Genomic DNA, 22,273 nt, shown 5'->3' on the forward strand with positions numbered 1-22,273 from the left:
AACAATGCAGAATCAAAAAGGAAAAGTTGACAGAGTGATGCATATATGCTTATTACATTTTCGCTTTCTCTGGCATGGGCTGTGATATGAGTGTAGATGTCTTGAACTTGGCGTAGGAGGGCACCAAATAGAGAACCCTGATGCAGAGGGAGACTATAACCCTAGCACTATTTCGTGTGACTGAGGCTGAGAAGTGAATCCAGCAGTGTTGTCTCTGAAGTGATGGTTAATGGATGCTCATAGTCATGATATCTAACGCTAAATTCTCATTCTGTTGATTAGTGTTCAAGTGCCTCTCTAATATGCTCATTTCTTTGTAAAGTCTGTTAAGCACAATGAGCTTACATTGCCAGTGCTTTAGAGCACTTGAAAAGAAGGGTCTTTCACCAAAGTTTGGCGGAAAGGATACTGGAAAGAACTACCAGCATGACGATTTCTAAAATGACAGAGAATCCAAGAGCAGTGACGGAGCTAGAGGTGACAAGGGGGCAGCCAAGAATAAGGTCTGGGGAACCCCGAGATTCTCAGAATTACTTAGGAAAGGGAGCAGACTTTTTGCAGTTATACAGGGTTGGGGCTTGGATTATGATTATTTGTACATTGAAACAAACAGGAGGCTGGAAAACGTAGAGACACTTTGGTTACACATGTGGTACTGGGTCTGGTGAAGGCCCCACCTGCATAGCCACTTGGAGGTCTGAGATATCAGGGAAGGGGACCCAAGAGTTCTGTTGTCATAAGGATTCTCAACCTTGAGAACAGGTCAAGAGGACAGATGAGACTAGTTATATTTAGGTAGCATAGCTAGCAAAGAAAGGAAATACAGAAGATCCCCACCCTGCAGAGCTCCAGAAATTCAAGAAATCACCTGAAAGTAGAAGAGTAGCTGAGCTGAATTAATGTTTTATGATAAAGGCGCCTCCAGTGTCCCCCAGAAGCAGTTCATGAAAAGCTGCTGGAAATGCGTCCTAAGCTTTTTGAGAGAGACTCTGAAAACTGAGGAGTCGTGATAAGCTTAATGTAATTGTAAACCTGAACTGCTTTCTTGAATTAGGGTGTGAACATACTGCAAGTGGGCAGGAATTTTCAGAGACATTAATTTTTATTCAATAAAGCAGCAGCTTTTTAGTCAACTACCCTCTGTAAATAAAGTATTATATTATAAACCTTCTTCTTCAAATGATAAAACCAAATTTCACCAATGTTCATTTCCCCAAGACTACGAATCCACTAATTGCAAGTCTGTTTAAAATCCAGAATTGCCTGGATCTCAAATCCATGACGGTCTCACAGTATTATCCTCCTAACACAAACCAAAGGACAAGAATTATGTTTTAAATGAGAAATGAAGTGACCCAAGAATAAATAGCGGAAAGTGTGTGTTTGATTTTCTGCTTGATTTAGATGCTATGGTTTCCTTAAAGTGATCATGTTTCTGACGTACTGTTGCAGGAAGGGCAGGGAATGGGGAAACAGAAATAAGATGAGAGAAGCAATTCCTTTCCCTTCCAGCATAAGCCAGTATTGAATGGGAGTGGGGAGAGAGTGCAACAGAGAACCCAGTGCGATAGAAGTTTATTTCCTTTCTGTATGGCCACAAACCATGTTGGAACTGAAGAGGCATCAGTAATGCAAGCGCCACCCAAGAAACATAGACCTTATTTTCACTTGCCGTTTTAATGTTTAATGGATTGAGATAGTTTTTAGTTTGCTTATTGGTTTGTTTGTGGAGCTTCCATGCCCCTTTACAAAAGAGATTTTTGTTCCCAAACCACATAAGCAAGAGAAACAGACAAAATGTAAGGTATATACATAAACTTGTGAATTAAAATATCAACGCTTTTTTATAGAAAAAAATCTGCATTGTATATTCAAATTTTGCCTAACTGGAGAGTTATTACAATAGGCAATAGATTTTATAAATCCTTAAGGGAAAGATTCATGCCTTTCCATTTTTGTATCTTTGTTGTTGCAGGACAGTTCTCTGGGTGACTTTGCACCAAACCGGTCCTTCTTTTCTCACTTCTAATTTTTAAGAATAACTGTAGAATGTGCTGGAAATGCAACCTTCAGGGATAAAGCAGAATCAGCTGGAACAGCCTAGGTTTTATTCTAGTCTCTCATAGAAACACGATATCCTTCAGTGCTTTAGCCCAGCATATCATGTTGCCCCTTAGGGGTAAACCCAAAGGTAGGCTGCTTTCTGGGGTCCTTCAGCTGCAGTGCAGGTGGGGAACAGGAAGATGAGTTTCCATCCACCTTGGACAGCTTTTCTGAGCCTTGGGGAACTAGCTCCTAATGAATCTTAGACTTTGGTTGTCCTTTGCTGAGTATCTGTAAGTAATAAGCTCACTTTGTGTAACTCATTGTTTGTGGGTTTTGTCTCACCAGACTCAGGCAAGTAGTAAATGTGCATCCCAAGACACAGTGGGCTGAAGCTCTCAGACTCCTACTCCTGGTGGTTGGCATAGTAATGATCTTTGCTATCCTACATCCTCCCTTGGGATTGGTAATCAGCAAATTTATTTTGCAATTGTCTAGCACAGTGCCTATTTGTTGAGTGAATATTTATTGAATGAATAAATGTTATAGAAGCTTCTTTTTTACATTTGCCCTACAGCTAAGAGCCAGATTGCTTTGAGGCAGGTATTTTACCAATTTTCCCTCTCATTGCTCCCATCCTAATCCCTAAACCATCAACCTAATTTAGCTAAATAGTCAAATCACAAGACTTTCTATCACATTGCATCTTAATTACCCTTCAAATTACAAGTATTAAATAGATCATCAAAGAGATTAGCTCTTACTGTGTGGTTATATAGGATTTTCATCATTATGTGTTGTAAAAAGAAACCAAAAGAGCAATAAGCAAATCGTTCTTGATACAAACTAATGACTTGAAAAGTATCTAATGTTAAATAATTCAATGTTAAGAGTAGTCATAAAAACAGATTTTATGTATGAGGGGGTATGCCTGTAGCCCAGATCTTATGCTTGATCAATTAATTTTCACATGGAAAAATAATTTTTTTAAAAAAAAGACCTTTAAGAGACCAAAAGGCTTATGACCTTATCCTACCCAGTGAGAAAGCTCTGTGTTTTTCAAAGACCTTTCAGTCTACCATTTCAGAAAGGTCTTGAAGGGCCTTCTAGGAAATTCTCTTTATTTAGATTTTTTTTTTTACTCCTAAAACAGAAATCTCCAATACATTGACACATCTGGGTCAGAATATTCTATCCAAAAAAAGTAAAATTTCTTTACTATGATTTATGCCATAAATATTTTTTTAAATGTATACTACTATACAAATTTCTTTGCAAATACCTCAATAACTATTAAAGAGAATAAGTGATATCTGTAACAGCATATTCTTTCAGAGTATCTGTTCATCACATTTCCCTATTGATTGACATTAACTCTACAAACAGCATAGCGCTACTCATCCTTGTATATATATCTATGTGTATACACATCTTTTTTTTTTTTTCTTGAGACAGTGTCTCACTCTGTCATCCAGCTGGAGTGCAGTGGTGCCATCTCGGCTCACTGCAACCTCCGCCTCCCAGGTTCAAGTGATTCTCCTGCTTCAGCCTCCTGAGTAGCTGGGACTACAAGCATGTGCGACCACGCCCAGCTAATTTTTTTTTTTTTTGTATTTTTTCTACAGACAAGGTTTCACCATGTTAGCCAGGATGGTCTCCATCTCCTGACCTCGTGATCTGCCCACCTCAGCTTCCCAAAGGGCTGAGATTACAGACATGAACCACCGTGCCTGGCCCGTGTATACATATCTTAAACTGTATTAGGTTGCCAGATTGTTTTCTACTATGGATTTTGAAGTGTAGCACAATTCTGTATCTAAGCTGGATCATAATCTAGGATATCTGCCTCTGAAATTAATGATAGTTCTATAGTTATCAGGTTAGAATCTCATTTTATCCTTCAACCAGCTTTCTTGTTGACTCACAGTGTGCAAATAACTAGGACAGATAATAATGTTATAGCTTCTAATCTTTAGATGAGAGTAAAGGTAATTAAAACTCACTTTTCATTTTTTTTTTAACCTAAGTACAATATCCATGAGCCAAAGCTTTAAACAATATAGCATTGTTACTTCTGCTTATTAGTTGGGAATCATGATATATGACTGAATCACAACATACCTGGGAATGTGGTCGCTGGAGTAGCTGTACATTTTATCTGAAAGATATTCAAAACAGCCAAGTTAAAAGAAATGTTGACATACCTTTGTTAAATATTCTAAAGTGTGTTCCGAGGGGAGTTTAGCCTCAATGTCAGTTAATATATTTGACTAAGGCTCTCAGGGCACCTCTGATTGAAGTAGGGTTAAAGGTCTCCTCTTGGGCAAATCAGATTTGCCTTTTACCAAATTACCGAGAAAGAAAGATTTATATGATTTGAAGAGAAACCAGAGCAACTTTCTTGGTAATTTGGGATGGAAACAGTGCAGCTTGGAGACGATGTACAGCCTGGATGCATGGCGGTTTTATGCACAGAACACACTAAACAGAGAGAGCTGGAACCTTCCTTCCTGCCTCCCTTGTGGCTCCAGTCCACTGCAGGGCATGGCTGTACTTTCTGCCTTTGGGTTCCATGAAAGACCTCTGCATTCTTATAAGTTTTTATCTTTGCCCATGTGGTTTGAATAGGCTTTTCTTCATTACCAAAAATGAAAAAAATCAATAGGAGACTTTTCTTTTATCTATCTATCTATCTATCCATCCATCTATCTATCATCCATCTATCTATCTACTTTTAACATTTCTTGGCATGAGTAACAACATAAAAACGATATTAGGGAAGTTGCTCTGATCATGACTTCATTTCATCCACATGGTACAAAGGAGTGGGAAGGAGAAATGAGTGTCCTAGGAAGAAGAGACCTGGAAAAAGTTGGAACACAGGCTCTAAAATTAACCAAAACAGTAGAACAGCTTCTAAGAAAAAAAAAAGTTATTTTTGGTCTGCCAGGGCAAGCCTTACCAGAGATGTGTCGTAGGACAACAAAACCACAGAAAAAAACTATGCGATGAATCTCAGTAGGCAACTCACTGTTAAACCTTGAATGAGGCAGTTCAAAGCCAAATAAAAGTATTTTTACTTCTAGGTTAAATATAAGAATTCAAAAGCTATTTAACAAATGTAGTTTTAGAATTTTTTTTAATTGAAGGCAATAGATTCATAATGAATTATTGAGAAAAAGTAAGGGATGATCAGGGTACAGTCTTAACATCAATATTATAGAAAATTCTGTATTATCCATTCATCAGTAAATTTTCTTTGCTGTTGAACTAGATGCACATACACAGTACAATGTTTATTATATTTGAATGGCTTACTTTTCAACCTGGCATTAAATAAAAACCAAACCCTTGCAAAAAAGTTATTAACGTAAAAATAAAGACCACTATTATCTAACTCTCTAACAATAATCACGAGAAAATAGTGACCAAATGATTATCTTTCAACTCAAACATGTGAAAACACTCTATATTAGTAAGGAACTAGCAATAACATTTTCAAATAATTCAGTAAGTCACCAAACAACTACAAAACTTATTTAAGTTAAATTTATGTGTAACAAAGTTGAGTTATTCTCCACAAAGGTTATTAACTGTTAAATAAACATTAGTGGAACAATTTATGAAAGTAATCGTACTGGAGGATGAAATGGACATGTCACAGGTCAATGTGTTTGGAAGAATTCTGTGAAGGACTAAATGAGGGAAGATTTTGCAGAGCATATACACTAAGCTGCTATGGGACCAAAAGTGATGAATGTATTCCATTTGGAATATGTCAGAAACATACTTCTAGCCCAGAGGAAATGTTTTACCATGAACTGCATGTAAAAGATGCAGTTATTTTCAACTACTTTCATATTAGTCTTGTGAATACAAGTGCACACAAATGTTGGGAGAAGCCTAGAGAGGCCTAAAACATATTGCACAGTATCCAAAAGTTCAGCAAAATCAAAAAACCTGAGAAATGTAAATAATATCAATAAGCATATAAAGAAAAATTAGTTAATATAGACCAGGAAATTGTACACTGATAAATAAGACATGACAGAAAGTATATGCTGAATTCCTTCTATGTGAAGAAAATGTTTACACTCAGGCCACTAATTATTTTCCAGATTTGCCTGGAATTAAAGTAGATGCATAAGAATTTGGTCAAATGGTAGCCTGATGTATAATGGAACAAATCCAGGGTTAAGAATCAGAAGATATGGATTTGGTACCAGTTTTGCAATGCATTTGCCCTGTGACATCATGCAAATTACTTTAAAAGTCTGGTTCTCAATTTATCCATGAACTAGGGACAATAATGCCTATATCACACAGTACATGTCAGAGGTAAATGAAATATTTTCTGTAAAAACATTTTTTAATGACAAAGTTTGTTATTAATATTATACACACATTCTAAATACATATTATATAACAAGCCAGAATTTAATTGCACTCATTTGAGTCAGGAAGTTTCATTAAATGAGTTAGTTGAAAACAGGCTGGTATTATTAAGATGGTATGATATTTTAAAGTTAAAAGATTTATAAGTAATGCTTGATTTGAAATGAAATTACTAAAATCTCACCTTTGACAAAAGGTGAGCATTAATTTGAAAGAAAAGGAGCTGAGCATTAATTTGAAAGAAAAGGAAAAAAATCAGCAAAAAAATTGAAAACAAAAGTGAAGAGTGTCGTTGCTTAATAAGAATAAGAAAAAGTAGATATGGAGTAAAAATAATTCCCCAAACAGGCTAATATTTTTAAAAGATAATATGGATTTTTCAGGTGGAGGTACTTGAAGTATGAACGCTGGTGCCTAGAAAGAATACTAGTGTAACATAAAAACTAACTCTGGCCGTGCGTGGTGGCTCATGCCTGTAATCCCAGCACTTTGGGAGGCCAAGGCGGGCAGATCACGAGGTCAGGAGATCGGGACTATCCTGGCCAAAATGGTGAAACAAAAATACAAAAAATTAGCTGGGCATGGTGGCATGCGCCTGTAGTCCCAGCTACTCAGGAGGCTGAGGCAGGGGAATCGCTTGAATCCAGGAGGCGGAGGTTGTAGTGAGCTGAGATCGTGCCACTGCACTCCAGCCTGGGCGACAGAGCAAGACTCTCTCAATAAATAAATAAATAAATACAAACAAACAACTAATTCTATAGAATGGGAATGTGCTGAATGTATTATCAATAGGGGAAAAAAAGAAAAAAAAGACAAAAACTGTGTGAGAAAAAGGAAATAGAAGCAACTATATAAAGGATACAATATAATAATGTGATGTTTAGATGGAAGGAAAGGGACTAAACCAATTTGGGGGGGAAATAAAACAAGTAATGGATGAAGGGAGCACCTGAAATGGGATGTAAGAAGTTCAAGGGCACCCCATTCCATGCTACTTTTAGGATGTAAATGTATAATCTGCAGCTGAGCCATCAGTACTTGGGTAATTTTGTTTTGCAGTCCTTCCTAGAAGAAGGTTATAATCTCTTTAAACGAGCAGTAGTAAAAAGTTCAGAGGTTACAGCTAAGAATAAAAGCCAGCAAGCTCAGGCTTCTGAAAAGTTTGCTCTCTCATGAAGGCTCAAAAGTTTATTTAAAAATAAGTGGCATGACTTAATTTAAAAGCTGCCTGGTGATTTCAATGACATTTAGCAAAATAAAAAAAGTGTGTGCTTTGCTATAAAGCAATGAAATATGCAAGACTGTGCGTGGGAAGAACTAGGTGAGCTCTTATAATCCCCTCCTGTGATTCAGATGCAAACACTTGTGGTCAGGTTTGTAGTTGAGAGGGTGTGATGCAAATATATTTGCTTTTATGTTTTTCCTCTTAGAGTGTTAACCCTCCTATGTACAAGAATAGACAACAGCACATAGTTTAAACTCCATAATGAAATTTGTCTGATACATGTTAAATGTGAAGATGCCATAATTTCCTACTGATAGGACTTCGAGGTATGACCAAACCATACGCTACACTTGTTTATCCTTCTTTATCCTTCTTTCCAAACCAGAGAGGAAGAGTTAAACAAAGAATAGTTTTTGGATTTAAAGAAGGAAAAAGTTAATGCACTCCTATCAGAAAAAGAAATAAATATAATCCTCCTAAAGAACAGATTTGAACAAAGAATCACATAAAAATGAAGGATTTATTTCAGGGAGAATGAGAGAACTCCATTTCAAAGCTTCTACCTAGCTGCTGCAGAAAACATCAAGGGGAGGCTTATCTGGTCTATCTGATTGAATGTGCAGATATTGTATTGTTGCTGAAATGGAGATTTTCTTTTGAACGCTATTTATTACACCAGCAAAACTTATTCACTGACTAACCAAGGTGGAGTCAGATCTTGCAAGTTTCTTAGCCACAAAGAGTAACACAAAGATGCAAACATAAAAAGTTACATGAGGCCAGATACAGGGGCATTTCATTCACAGCCCAAGTGGCAGAAAAGCTGGTTGATACAATAGAATCTCTTTTATTATAGTTTGTTTGCCCAAGAGAAATAAGGCAGGAAGGCTTCTTCAGGAAGACAGGGAAGGAACTGAACTGTTTGCAGAGCAGTTCTGAAATATATTTGAAATCTCTAGGTTAGAAACAAAGATAGTTCTATTTGTTCATATGGGATGGAAAGAATGGCAGAGCTATTACTAATACTTGGGAAAAGATGTTAGGAGAAGTTGGGGCAGAGAGAAAGGGTGGAGGTGGGATAAGAACAAAGGACATTCTTAGTGTTGATGAATACATCAATTGCACACCAATAAAATGCAAGTTCCAGTGTATGCTCCACCTAAGGTGGGTACATTACTGCTCAAATAAAAAGTTTTATGATAAGCTAATGTTTAGAACCAATTCCATAAATCTCTACAGAAAACTCTCTGAAATGGACCTGAATGTGACTTACATGACCAAAACAGTTAGTGCTAAAGCTCAGGGTATTGTACAGATGTGTTAAATAATACAGAGATGAGGAAAGTGAAGTTGGAGCTGGAGAGGACTTAGAGGGGCCTAGGTATGGTGGGAGCAGCAAAGTAGTCAGAGAAACCAATGTTCACCAAAATAGCAGATGTGAAAATTAAATGGGATGACATATAGCCATAGTAGATCCTTAATAATTATTTGTGGAAAGAAGGAAGGAAGCAACAGGGCCACTAGGTATGGTGATGGGCTGTACCAGATCTAGGACTGACCTACTAAGTCCCCAGCACTATGCAAAGGTGTGTGTGTGTGTGTGTGTGTGTGTGTGTGTGTGTGTGTGTGTAATTCTTCCAAGAACCCTAGGGTCTAGATGGTATTTTCCACATCTTGTAGATAAGGAAACTGAAACTCAGAGAGATTATGTTACTTGTACAAGATCTTCCAGCTAAATATTGAAGGCAGAGTTCTAATTTACATCAGGTCTACTTCAAAGGTATACTGTTAAAAACAACTGAGAGAAGAAAAATTTATTTAAAAAATACATGAATAAATGCAATTTATTGTTCACTGTTTTCTTAAAAATGTTCTTTCCATTACACTACTTTTAAGTAATGGAGCCACTTATGGCATGCCTGGGGCAGTAAGGGTTTGCACAATTGAAAAGGAAAAAATCTGTCCTGAAATAACAAAATGAAAATGTGGTTTTTTTTTTTGACAGTCTTGCTCTTTTACCCAGGCTGGAGTGCAGTGGCGCTATTTTAGCTCACGGCAACCTCTGCCTCCTGGGTTCAAGCGATTCTCCTGCCTCAGCCTCCTGAGTAGCTGGGATTACAGGCACATGCCACTATGCCCAGCTAATGTTTGTAATTTTAGTAGAGATGGAGTTTCTCCATGTTGACCAGGCTGGTCTCGAACTCCTGACCTCAGGCGATCCACCCACCTCTGCCTCCCAAAGCACTGGGATTACAGGCACTGCTTTTTAAACTACCAAACACACTGCTTTTTAAAGTAAGGCTACTGTCTTTCTGCAGTGGTCAACTTACCATAATAAGCAGCTACACAAAGGAGTTTGCATGGAGGCAAAAAGGTACGGATGTGGGTAAATAAATCCCAATGCACAAACTACCAAAAATGAGAATTGTAAAACCTGTTTACAAAGAATTGTAAAAGACTAGTACAGCTGAATACTTCTGGGGCGGAAGTACTAGATTAGTGAAATTATACCAGTCCTGATCTTGAAGATGTTGATAAAAAGTGGTTCTTAACATCCATAATTCAGTGCAATCATAGGACTGAAAAAATTGACTATTTAGGTTGCAAGTAAATAGATCACATTTGCTAGATAAATTTTAAGTTAGACAATTGAGCTCAAGGTAAACATGTCAGTGTCTACCTGTTACCTGGCCCCTCAGCAATCTTAAAAGGATTATCAATGCAATCAATGAAAGCGTGAGGTACTAATTCAGGTTACTGTTCTTGTCTTGGTTGTCACCTTAAATTATTTACTCTCTGTAGATCTCAATTCACATTTTTTTGTAATTCAGGCTATAATATTATCTGGATTTATAAGATATCTTAATAAAGAAGTTAAAATAGCCAGTTAGATACATAAAGTGCTACTCTGAGCTCATTTTTATCTATAAAAGAGGGAAACTGTAGATGTTTGATGATGGGTCATTTATACATCTGACTTATAAAGTTTATGTTTATTTGAAAATATATTGGATTTTTAAAAGATTACTGAAAGCGTTGCTAATGAAAAAGATTTCTTGTCATAAATTTCACCTTAGCCATAGAATTGATATAATAGAGATCCAAAAAGAGTGTTGGGTTTCTGGCTGAGGACAACTGGTCAACAATGTCAAAGAAGGATGTGCTGGTAGAAACCTTTTGGGACAGAGAATTAGAAAAACTGGACACTTATCATTGATTTTGCTATTGAATAGATGTGTGGCTTCAGCTAGACCACTCCATTTTTTAGTACCTCTCATCTTATTTTCAAGCCTGCATGACAATAATCCCTTCTTCATATTTTATATTAGTATTATCAGTGCTAAAGGTATTTCTAAATGAAGCAAGGACATTTGCTGCAATCTGACCATTGTTCTAAATTAGCTCCATGCCATTTTTCTTGGACACATGTGTCTAAGTTAATTCTGTTAACTTAGTTTTGTTCCATTTCCTCTGTTAAAAGGAAATGCATTTATCCTTTCTTTTCTTTTATTACCTCTTAAATGTCCTGCCCTTAAGGGTTTCTTGGTATTTAAACACCTTCCAGGCTGGGTGTGGTTGCTCACACCTGTAATCTCAGTGTTTAGGGAGGCCAGGGCAGGAGGATGGCTTGAGAACAAGAGTACGAGATCAGCCTGGGCTGATTTTTTTGTAGAGACTCCCATCTCTACAAAAAATTTCTGAAAATTAGCTGGATGTGTTTGTGTATGCCTGTAATCCTAGCTACTTGAGAGGCTGAGGCAAGAGGATTGTTTGAGCACAGAAGTTTGAGGCTGTAGTGAGTTATAATCATGCCACTGCATTCCAGCCTGAGTGACAGAGCAAGATCCTTTCTCAAAAAAAAAAAAAAAAAAAAAAAAAAAAATACCTTCCAGCAATAGTTGAACTTTCATTCTCCCATCCATCCATATGTATTCAGCATGTAATGGATTCAGCATGGATCCATGCATATTCAACATGAATTGGATGCCTACAGCATGCAAAGGCTGTGCCAGCTGCTGGACTTTAGACCATTTCAGTTGTGGCATATGCAGATTGAAAGCCACATGGTTAAAACTTAAGCCCAGCATGTTGAAAAAGCAAAGCTGACAGTGGCAGATACTCTTGACCTCTCCTAGACTCCGGGAGTGTTTGACAGCAAGCCCATGGTTCAATCTATTCCTTTTCCAGTTGTCTTCTGACCCTGCTCCTGTGTGTTGCACTTGAAAATGCCTGACTGATCCTGAGAAGATTAAGTTGGCTTGAATGGAATCTTAAAGAGCTAGACTTCCCTTTATTATGTATCAGAGAGAACCTTGATGGCTGCCCCAGCATAGACTACAATTTCATAGGTTTTTCAATTGGAGGAGGAAAAACGTATTTACCAGGATAATCCCTTCCCACTCTACACCCTAAAGAAGAGTTCCTAAATTGGACAATTTTTTCACATTTCTAATATGATTGCATTCTTAAATAAGAGAACCCTTTGGGTGAGAAAAATTAGCAAATAGATTTTCTATAGATAAAAATATCCTGTTGAATGACACTTCATAAAATTGTCTGCTTCCATAGGTTTTCCAGTGACTCCATAGTCTCCATTCAAGCAGGTACCATGTGAAATTGGTCAAAATGTCTTACCTCGTCGTTGCTTTTCCACGTAGTGGGAAATATTGAAGATCAGTGATATAACCAAAGCCAAGCCCAACAAGGCTAGAAGTCCCCAGAGGAAAAAGGGGCACCCAGAGATTCCTGGAAATTAAAATAAACATACACATAATATAACAGCTGCTTACCCATTTGTTTTGATCTGGCTATTGCCACAGTTAAAGCTGTTGCATTTATTCATAATGAAGGACACGTTCTCTACTGGGAAACTAATTAATATTCATAACTTTTTTCAGTTTTCAAAGTGGGTGTTGGTGTTAAGTCGCTGAATCCAGCATGGGCAAAAGGATTCAAGTTTCTCACATTCTGAGTGTTTATGAAATAAACGACTTTTTTGTATAGCTATTAAAAGGTGACAAGTGGTGACTGATAAAAAACTTTTGCTCAAAAATGAACAACATTCAAATTACCAAGAATTCTAATTTGCTATACTTTTCACCTTTCTTTAATCCTCAGACTATAATCATACATGCTTTTCTTATTTACAGAAAATTGCCTGTTCTCTTCCATTAATCTCAGTAGTATAGAATACGATGTGTTGGGATAAAACAATAATTCTGGAGCCCAGTTTTGTTAAGATTGGCCACAGGGAGCTTTTCTCATACTATGTAGAGCCCCGTGAATGTCAAGTGGAAAGTTAATTACACTTCTGTTTCCCCTAGGCCTACACAGGGTCAGAATAATCAGTATTACTGTCTTCCACCCCCACATCTTGTCCGAGTAGAAGGTCTTCAAGGGCAATGACACACATGGAGAGGTCATCTCCTATAACAATGCCTCCTGGAATACCTCCTGAAGGACCTACCTGAGGCTATTTTACAGTTAACTTTTTTTTATAAGTAGAAGTATACTCTAAGGGAATGATAAAAGCATAGTATAGTAAATACATAAACCACTAATATAGTCATTTATTATCATGACCAAATATTCTGTACATAATTGTATTGCTCTACTTTTCTACAACTGACAGCACAGTAGGTTTGTTTACACCAGCATCACCATAAACATATGAGTAATGCATTGCACTATGACATCCCAACAGTTATGATGTCACTAAATGATAAAAATTTTTCAGCCCCATTATAATCTTATGGGACATAATATATGTGGTCAATCATCGACCAAAACATTGTTGTGTGTGTGTGTGTGTGTGTGTGTGTGTTTTTGAGATGGAGTCTTGCTTTTTCACCCAGGCTGAAGTTCAGTGGCACGATCTTGGCTCACTACAACCTCCATCTCCCAGGTTCAGGCAATTCTTCTGTCTCAGCCTCCCAAGTAGCTGGGATTACAGGCGTGCGCCACCACGCCTGGCTAATTTTTGTGTTTTTAGTAGAGACAGGGTTTCACCATGTTGGCCAGGCTGGTCTCAAACTCCTGACCTCAAGTTATCTGCCCACTTTGGCCTCCCAAAGTGCTGGGATTACAGGTGTGAGACACCGAGCCCAGCCAGACCAAAACATTGTTACATAGCACATGACTGTACATTGTACAGTGACAATTACATAATATAACATAATATAGTATAGAACAGCTTCCCTACAAACTCATTTTACAGTTAATTTATTATAGAGTTGACCAGGGAGTTGCATTGGTTAAAATTAAGCATTTAATGGATGCAGTAATAATGTACCTTTGGCCAAATTAGACTTGTAACCCTGCTTTAGAAATAGTCCAAGCTATAATTATTACATCCAATTTCTATAGTATATACTTTGGGACCTTGATCATTCACTCATCAAATGCTGAAAGGATGAGAAATTGATTTTGGAAAGATTATTTTGACCTTGCCTGTGTGAAACTACCTGGATCTACCCATGAATGGAAGTAAAATAGACTTTGATGACTTTCTATTCTGGACATGTCCCAGTTATATTTTCAAAATTTCTTAAGGGAATGTCAAGACTGCTTCCATCTCACCGACCATTAAAGCATACAACCTGCCCTAAAATGGCAACAGAGAGTTAAACTTCATGTTGTAGTCAGAAAATAAAATCTAAAATTCTGTGTTGCTCTTTCTTATTTGCTTCAATTTTCCACATTTGGGCCTTTGTTCTTAGGGCAAAATAAAACATGTTCTAAAAAAAATAACCAGCCATGTGGAACTCTCCATTGAATACATTAATTTCAGGGATACTATAAACTGGAAGTCATTATTTAATACATCACATGGTGTCTCAAATATAAGGGCCTGGGGACTTCCTTAAGAACTGGTACATTTTTGCTATTATATCTCATGTGAATATTGTACTTAATCATCTGTCTGTCTTTGATACACAATCTACTTTAAGCAAATCTCCAGGGCTTTAAGATACTCATTTTTGTGAACTAACCATATTCCTTTCTCCTTATTTTCCCTTCACCTTGACTTATTTGGTTATCTTTTATTCTGTTACACTTATTTCTAATACCCCTTTTTCTGGAGGAGGGGTAAATAAATACATGGAAAATAATAATAAATCTCTAGCAATTATCACCCTCAGGAACACTAATAAAAATCAATCTCTTTTCTACTTAGCATTTTTTTTCTTTCCACTTCCCACAGCATGTAGTATTTAGTATATACTCAATACATAGTTATGGTTTCAGTAAATAAAATGTAGTACAATATAACCAATCATACTTCAAGGAAATAAACAGAAAGCCCTAATCTTATTTTTTAAATTACACTGAATCTAGCTATAAATCATCCAATCATTTGGACAAAATTATATTTCAAATAGAAGTTTTGCTTTCTCATTTCCAATTAAAGAGAGAATTGAAATAGTTGTATTAGTCCATTAATTGCTATAAGAAGATAATTTGACTCTCAACTACAAAGAAACAACCTAATCAATATCACAAGCCTATATGCTACACTAAAAGTTTTTGGGAAAGTCCTAATAATTTTCATGAAATATGTCAGAAACACTAAGGCAAGAATTTGGGTCACACTGTACATTCCTTTAGGGTTGTGTTTTGTCATTTACCGTTAGAGTAAATTTGCCCCACATAACCACTTGGAGGCCTTTTAAAACACAATCTAAGTTCTAATATTGAGGAGTAGTTTAGGTATGTGTGATGCAGTTTCACACGGTCTCTGGTTTCCTCTGCTTTTAGGGTCCATAATTCCTGACACTTCTGTTTTCCAAGTTTTAAAAAATATTATATAAATTTTAAACAGGGAGATTTTTATTTAGAGGCTTTGTATTTTATGACATTCTTAATATCGTTCATAATTTTTTGATTGCCAACAATAAATACCCCCATTTTGAAAAACAATGCACACACATGAGAAGGGTAGATATTAAGTAGATAATGATGGAAATTTTCAACTTGAATTCAGGTCTGTATAAATGTACACACACACACACACACTTTATACCTCCCCTTACCCAGTAATTCTAAATATGCAGTATAAATATCTCTATACTCCTGTGGGTATCTACTTAGTACAAACAGTGCCTCTTAGAATATTGGATGCACAAAGTGCTGAAAATTTTTTGCCCAACAAGTGTAACCTTTAGTATCAATATTAATTAATACTAATCAGTGTTAATTGTCATTACTTTCATTTATATAGCTTTGATCAATTTAAAAAAACTCCCATACAATTTGAATTCAGCTACTTACACTGTTAAAAAGCCAAAGGCCTCGAGAAATTATCAGAGAAGCAATGGCAGCTAGGAAAATCATGATTTAAGTTTCTGTCCGGCTGCCAACTACCAAGGGCTAATAGTGGTGGGTTTAATTATAAAACCTCCGACTCCCTTAAAGCCAACAGTAATTGGCAGGCACTGTCTTTGAAATTCACAATTGCATGTGCTCTGGAAGGAAACCCAGCTAAGCAAATATAATGTCTTTCTGCTGGCAGATTTGATTTACACAGTAGCCTTTACTTAAACAATTAACAATAGAAAAAGCAATAAATATAATGCCTTAACTGTTCTTACTTCAGGCTGTCTTTAACTGAGACAAGTGTATGAGTTTATAGTATATTACAGCATATAGCTTCTCTTAATGGCTTTCCTTGGCTTGTAAACTCTGTCAGAGAAATGAACATCTTTTTGCATTCCATGAATGTGTATATTTATTTTAGGCACCCAGAAATCTCAATAGCAGTATTATGATCCCCATGGGTCTACTTATAAAATGAGTTTTTCTTACCATGGTGGTGGTTGGTGCTAAATAAGGCACATTCTTGATGATTTTTTGAACGTGACACGTCATCACTACACCCACAATCCCAACCACTACCCATCATCCCACAATAAAAGACATTTGAATCATGGATATTAGCACAGGAGGGGGCTCTCAAATCAGTTCCAGGCTTTCAAGTAAAATACTATGCTGTTTTTAATGCAAATCTGAAATCCACTGACCTTAAGTGTCTATTATGAACAGGGGGTTATTTGAGAAGTAAATGGTGTGTGTTGGGGAGTGGGCTGTGATAGGGAAAGAGAAAATAGCAATATTAGCTTTGGATACCTATTTTCAAACTGTGGAAAAGGGAATGAGAGTAGTCACCAGTTGTTTGGCTGGTTGTGTGCAAATCACTGAATCTCACTAAGAGAATTGTAAAACTGGAGTTCTTATCTTCATCTGTGTTACATTAAGGCTACCTCTTCCTAGCACATCATGATTCCCCTCAATCAACACTTTACTTAATTTAATTGAAGAAAGTATAAATATGAGAGTGAGGTGGAGGACAGAAGAGAGTAAATTATTCCTCCAATGCTAGACTTTTCATTGCATCTACAATTAAACTTTACCTGAGATTGGTAAACCTCAGAAATTCTACTGAGATTAAAGTGCTGCTGTAGATGAACCTGTCTTTCTCTGTATTTAGTGACCCCATTTATATGTATACTTATTGTTTCTTATTTGAGAAGAACCTTAGTAAGATCCTCTGAAGATGGCATGGTTGTGTGGAAACTTTCATCCAATAAAATACTTTATGATGTTTCTTTTAATATTTCAGGAAGGTCTATTAATTTTGTCATCTCTTCCCGTTAATTCAGGAATGCTGAGAAGGTTAAGTGTAATCAAAAATATCTGGAAAAGTGCCCAATAATGATTTCTCTTATTCACTAGCAACTTGTGGACATTTATTTCTTGGAACTATGATCTTTAATTGACAATCTTTCCTAGATTGGCTTTTCTTAAAAACACTGCCCAACTCATAATATTACCTAAATTAAATGGAGAAACATTGTCTTTGACCCACCTGAGTTTAAAAGATAATTTACAAGTTAGTCCCACCTAGTCTCTGAAAGAAAGGATTTCATTGTCCTCAAAATGTGATGAAGCTCAAGAGAAGATAAAACTGAGGAAAGACAATGAGACTCCTTTTAAAAAAAAAATGAAGATGAGTAAACTAAATTGTGAATCATGAAATTAATGATAGACCAAAGGACTTGTTTTCACCATTTGATTCCATTAATATTGATTTTATGTAAATGCAGAAACACAGCAGAAATTATGATACCAGAACATTATGGATGATGCAGTGACTACACGCATATAGGTAGGAAAAAAGAAAATACTTGGATTTTTGTTTTCATACATAGTTTTACTTCACTAGAAATATTCTTTTGTGTGTGTTCAAATTTATTTTATTTTTTATTTTACCTATCTAAATATAAAAAACACTATCATCTGATTCTCTTCCTTCATGTGAAATTTTGTTTTGTTTTGACTTTTAATATCTGTGAGGTTTTAAAATACTTTGTCTTTGCATCTCTTCTGTGAAATTGTAAAAGTTCTCAACTGTTGATGTCGGAGCTCCTGTATTAAACCCAAAGGGGAAGTCTGAACTACAAAATGCTATGGAGGAAATGTTGCCATATCTGTTCTAAATTTAGAATTAATTAGTCCTGAAAATAGCTGAATGTCATATTCACTGTCTTTGGTCTTCCCATGCTTTCTGAGTTCCCCATCATCATCAGCTCATGGGAATTATACTTAGTAGTGCTATGTTCATTTCTTGGAGGGCACTAGAAAAATTGGGGCACTTGTTTTTGTTCTTTGCTAAAGTATGAACTGGGAAAGATAAGGAGAGGTATGAAAATTGTATGCCAGCTTATGGTCCCTGTGTGATTTATGTAATCAATTGGTTTTAGGATCCATCAAACAGAACAATGGAAGCCAATTCACAGAAATTATAATATATGCAATCTGTACTCCATAGCTGGCCTATACAAATTGGTATTAAAAGTACTCTAAGCATAATAATTAAGCAAAAGTGGCAATCATACTATCACGAATGATAGTTATAAACAGTTTAAAAATCCATGCAAAAATATTCAACCTCATTATAATCAAAGTAGTGCATATTAAACAATGAGTTAGCATGTTGTGCTTATGAAATTAGTGAAGATTTTTTAAACGAGATCAACCTGTGAAGGAGAAGCACTGCTAGAATGAGAGGGAATTGGCATCACTCTTGGAAAAGCGATTTGGCAATAATGAGACTTAAAATGCTCATAATCTCTTGATAATTTCAGTTCTAGAAAGTTTTCTGAAAAAATAACCCTTACTACAGAAAAAGCTATAGACTTGTTCATCTTTCTGTCATGTAAAAATATTTTTTAAAACTGTATACAACAGGGCTGGGCACTGTGGCTCACACCTGTAATCTCAGCACTTTGGGAGGCCAAGGCGGGTGGATCATGAGGTCAAGAGATCGAGACCATCCTGGCCCACATAGTGAAACCCTGTCTCTACTAGAAATACAAAAATTAGCCAGGGGTGGTGGCATGCGCCTGTAGTCCCAGAAACTCAGGAGGCTGAGGCAGGAGAATCACTTGAACCTGGGAGGCAGAGGTTGCAGTGAGCAGAGGTTGCAGTGAGCTGAGATTGCGCCACTGCACTCCTGCCTGGCGACAAAGAGAGACTCCGTCTCAAAAAAAAAAAAAAAAAACAAAAAAACTGTATACAACATAAATGTTCAGCAATAAACAAATGACTAAACTATAACTGAATAGATGTCATTTTTGTGCATTCATTTAAAATGATTAGGCGAAGTTATATTAAAAAGGGACATGGTTATGTTAGTGAAAAAAGCTGGATATATTATGTACATTATTATTTCAGTTATGAAAAGCAAACTATGTATAATGTATATAAATAAAAATTGAAAGGAAATACAACATATTTTGTGTTTTTAAGGTGATGGAAAATATGTATGAAATTTTAATATATATATTTCACAGTTCTCCCACATTACATAATATGCATGTTTCCTTTTGCAACAAAAAGATGTTTATTTAATAAATTAAAAGTACATAAAATAATACAAGAGGAATGAACCATCAACATGGATTCACAACAGCGAGTCAATATGGATCCAACCCTCATGATTAATCGCACAGCAATTGAATTTTCACTGGCCTTTTCAAAATTGTCATCTCTCTGAATGTTGACAATTGCATTGCTTTCTGGAAAATACTATAGTGCCTAATCTCTGAGGAATTAGAATTATACTTATCCTGTTTAATAGCTAAACTAAACTAACGAGGAATACACATAGTCAACAAAAGCTTCTTTAAAAAAACAAGTACTTCACATGGCATAATTATCAGTGAACACTTACTGAACAGCTGTAATTAGATTTACATTCTAAAACACTGTCCACATTTTTCTTTCAAAAGAAAAACGTTAACTGATACTCATTAACATGTTTCAAAATATATTTTAATTACACTAAAATTTATCCAACATTTTAAAAATAACTACTTTCTAAATACTAAGGGTCTTCTTGTTAGGACTTAGAAATTATTAAGTGAATTTTTAGACACACAAATGGAACAAAAAATTTAAAATGCCACTTACCTGACATGCTTCTTTTTTTCAGAGAAATCTTTATCCAGCCATAAGACAAATATATGGATTAAAAATCCTCCTACAGACTTTTTTCCTAGGTAATGTTGCTCTGTTATGTTAAAAGCAGCATGACAGTAAAACTTATCTTTATCTGTGCCTCAGATTCTTTTCTCTTCTGTTTCTTAAAATCTTTTGTGTGTACTTTGTTTCAGTTACAAACAGGAAATGTGGTGAAGGAGGTGTCTTGAGTTTTGATCTGAAAACAGTTGACTTAAATTGTGTAACGTGGGAAGAAAAATCCCACACACCTTTGTAATCTGACATTTGAATTTTTATCGATACCTGAGTCTAATTGAAAAATCAACAAATAAAGGTATGAATTAAACTAGGAGGGATCTTCCTATCTCTGGAGAGAATCCAGTCATCTCTTCACAAGTAAATTCACATGGAAACAAAATAAGATACACTAAACTGATGAGTAAATAGTAAGCAACTCCTGGCTGTGCTCAGCTGTTGTATTTTCTTGAGCCATGATGGAGGACAGGGAGTTAATATTTTTTGAGCACTTAGTATGTATCAGTTGCCTTCTATTCGTTATCTTAATGCGAGGCTAGATGTCTGCCTTATTTCCTGACAATCCTCACCTTGTCAGCATGAGTTTCTCTGTCCAATCTAGAGCCACCTGACAACAAGCTCCTGTTCTCAGCCACTATCCCAGAGTCTTAATAGCAGCAGTTCTTTTTTTTTTTTTTTTTGAGATGGAGTCTCACTCTGTCGCCCAGGCTGGACTGCAGTGGCGCAATCTCGGCTCACTGCAAGCTCCGCCTCCTGGGTTCACGCCATTCTCCTGCCTCAGCCTCCCGAGTAGCTGGGACTACAGGCGCCCGCCACCACGCCCGGCTAATATTTTGTATTTTTAGTAGAGACGGGGTTTCACCATGTTAGCCAAGATGGTCTCGATCTCCTGACCTCGTGATCCGCCCACCTTGGCCTCCCAAAGTGCTGGGATTATAGGCGTGAGCCACCGTGCCCAGCCTATAGCAGCAGTTCTTAGATGTTGGTGTACATAAGTATGCTATATAATGCTAGTTTAAAATCCTGGGCCCGTCTAAATTAGACTATTTAGGGTGAAGCACTAGAATCTGCATTTTAACAAGCAGATTTTCTGAGTGCATTTTAAATTACATATATTGTATATGATAAAATATTTTAATATAGATGTTCTGGACAATGCTTTCTGAAACTCATATATGGAATAGAATCTATCTTATTCATTATTAAAATTTCATAACTAGAATTATGCACACCGGCACATCATAGGTCTCAATAAATACTCTCAGTGATTGAACAAACAAAACAATGAGTGTCTTGTGCTTTCTTTTTCTTCCATTATAGAAAATAACTCCCTAGTAAGCAAAATACAGTGCATCTTATCCTTTGGACAAAGCTAGCTAAACACTAACAAATTTTTCCATTTCAATCACTTCCCCCCGAAATATTTTTTGGTGAATCGTCGACTCAGAGGCTGTAAAACTGAAAGAGACCGTGGAGATTCTCTGGTCTAATCTTCTTTAAAAGGGATTTTTAAAGTATGTTCCATAGAACACTCGGCCTTTAAGAAACTCAGAAGACAAATGTTTCTTCAACAAATATATTTGGAAAAACTATATAGCTTTATTTTTTACCTCCATAGATGCATATTAAAGGCTTAGGTAAATCCTGCGAAAAGGAAACCCAAATAATATTTTTATCAGAGTTTTTCTAAACTTATTTGGCCAGAGGACTCTTTATTCAGCAGCTAACCATTAGCGGAATGACAGGTTTTATGAAGCAGGCCCGGATGCTGACAGAACAAGACTTCAGGGAACAGCAGCCTCAGGTTCATGTAGGGATCAGAGGACAACAAAGAATCAGAAGGCTTCATCCTAGAATTAGATGGAACGTAGGGAGGGAGACTGCTGAAAAGTTGAATCCCAGACATTCAGGAAGGTTTGGGCACCTGATAAATCAGTTTGAGAGGAGAGAGCCTAGTTATGGCCTTGAGGAGTTGAGCTTTGGTCTTGAAAGAGGGTAACTGGTAAGAAAAGTAGAAGTCCTAGGCTCAAGAAAGGACTACAGAGGTTACCTAAGCAATACCTTGTAATATGG

General features: G+C 36.4%; 1 protein-coding gene across 2 annotated transcripts in view; it reads right to left on the reverse strand.

Annotated features, from left to right (window-relative positions):
- Positions 1-20,371, reverse strand: part of LOC100604079 (T-cell receptor-associated transmembrane adapter 1) — a 32,218-nt gene extending 11,847 nt beyond the window's left edge. The window contains exons 1-3 of one of the 2 annotated variants that reach the window (XM_003261779.2): positions 20,135-20,371; positions 12,299-12,409; positions 4,165-4,201 (exon numbers count right to left, since the gene is read on the reverse strand). In XM_003261779.2, coding sequence (XP_003261827.1) covers positions 4,165-4,201; positions 12,299-12,409; positions 20,135-20,141 — 155 coding nt within the window. In that variant the 5' untranslated portion in view covers positions 20,142-20,371. The remainder of the gene's footprint in view (positions 1-4,164; positions 4,202-12,298; positions 12,410-20,134) is intronic. The other variant, XM_003261780.3, reaches the window with a different exon arrangement.
- Between the last annotated feature and the right edge of the window lie 1,902 nt (positions 20,372-22,273).

This window comes from Nomascus leucogenys, chromosome 21 (assembly GCF_006542625.1).
Source record: "Nomascus leucogenys isolate Asia chromosome 21, Asia_NLE_v1, whole genome shotgun sequence".
Taxonomy (NCBI): Eukaryota; Metazoa; Chordata; class Mammalia; order Primates; family Hylobatidae; genus Nomascus; species Nomascus leucogenys.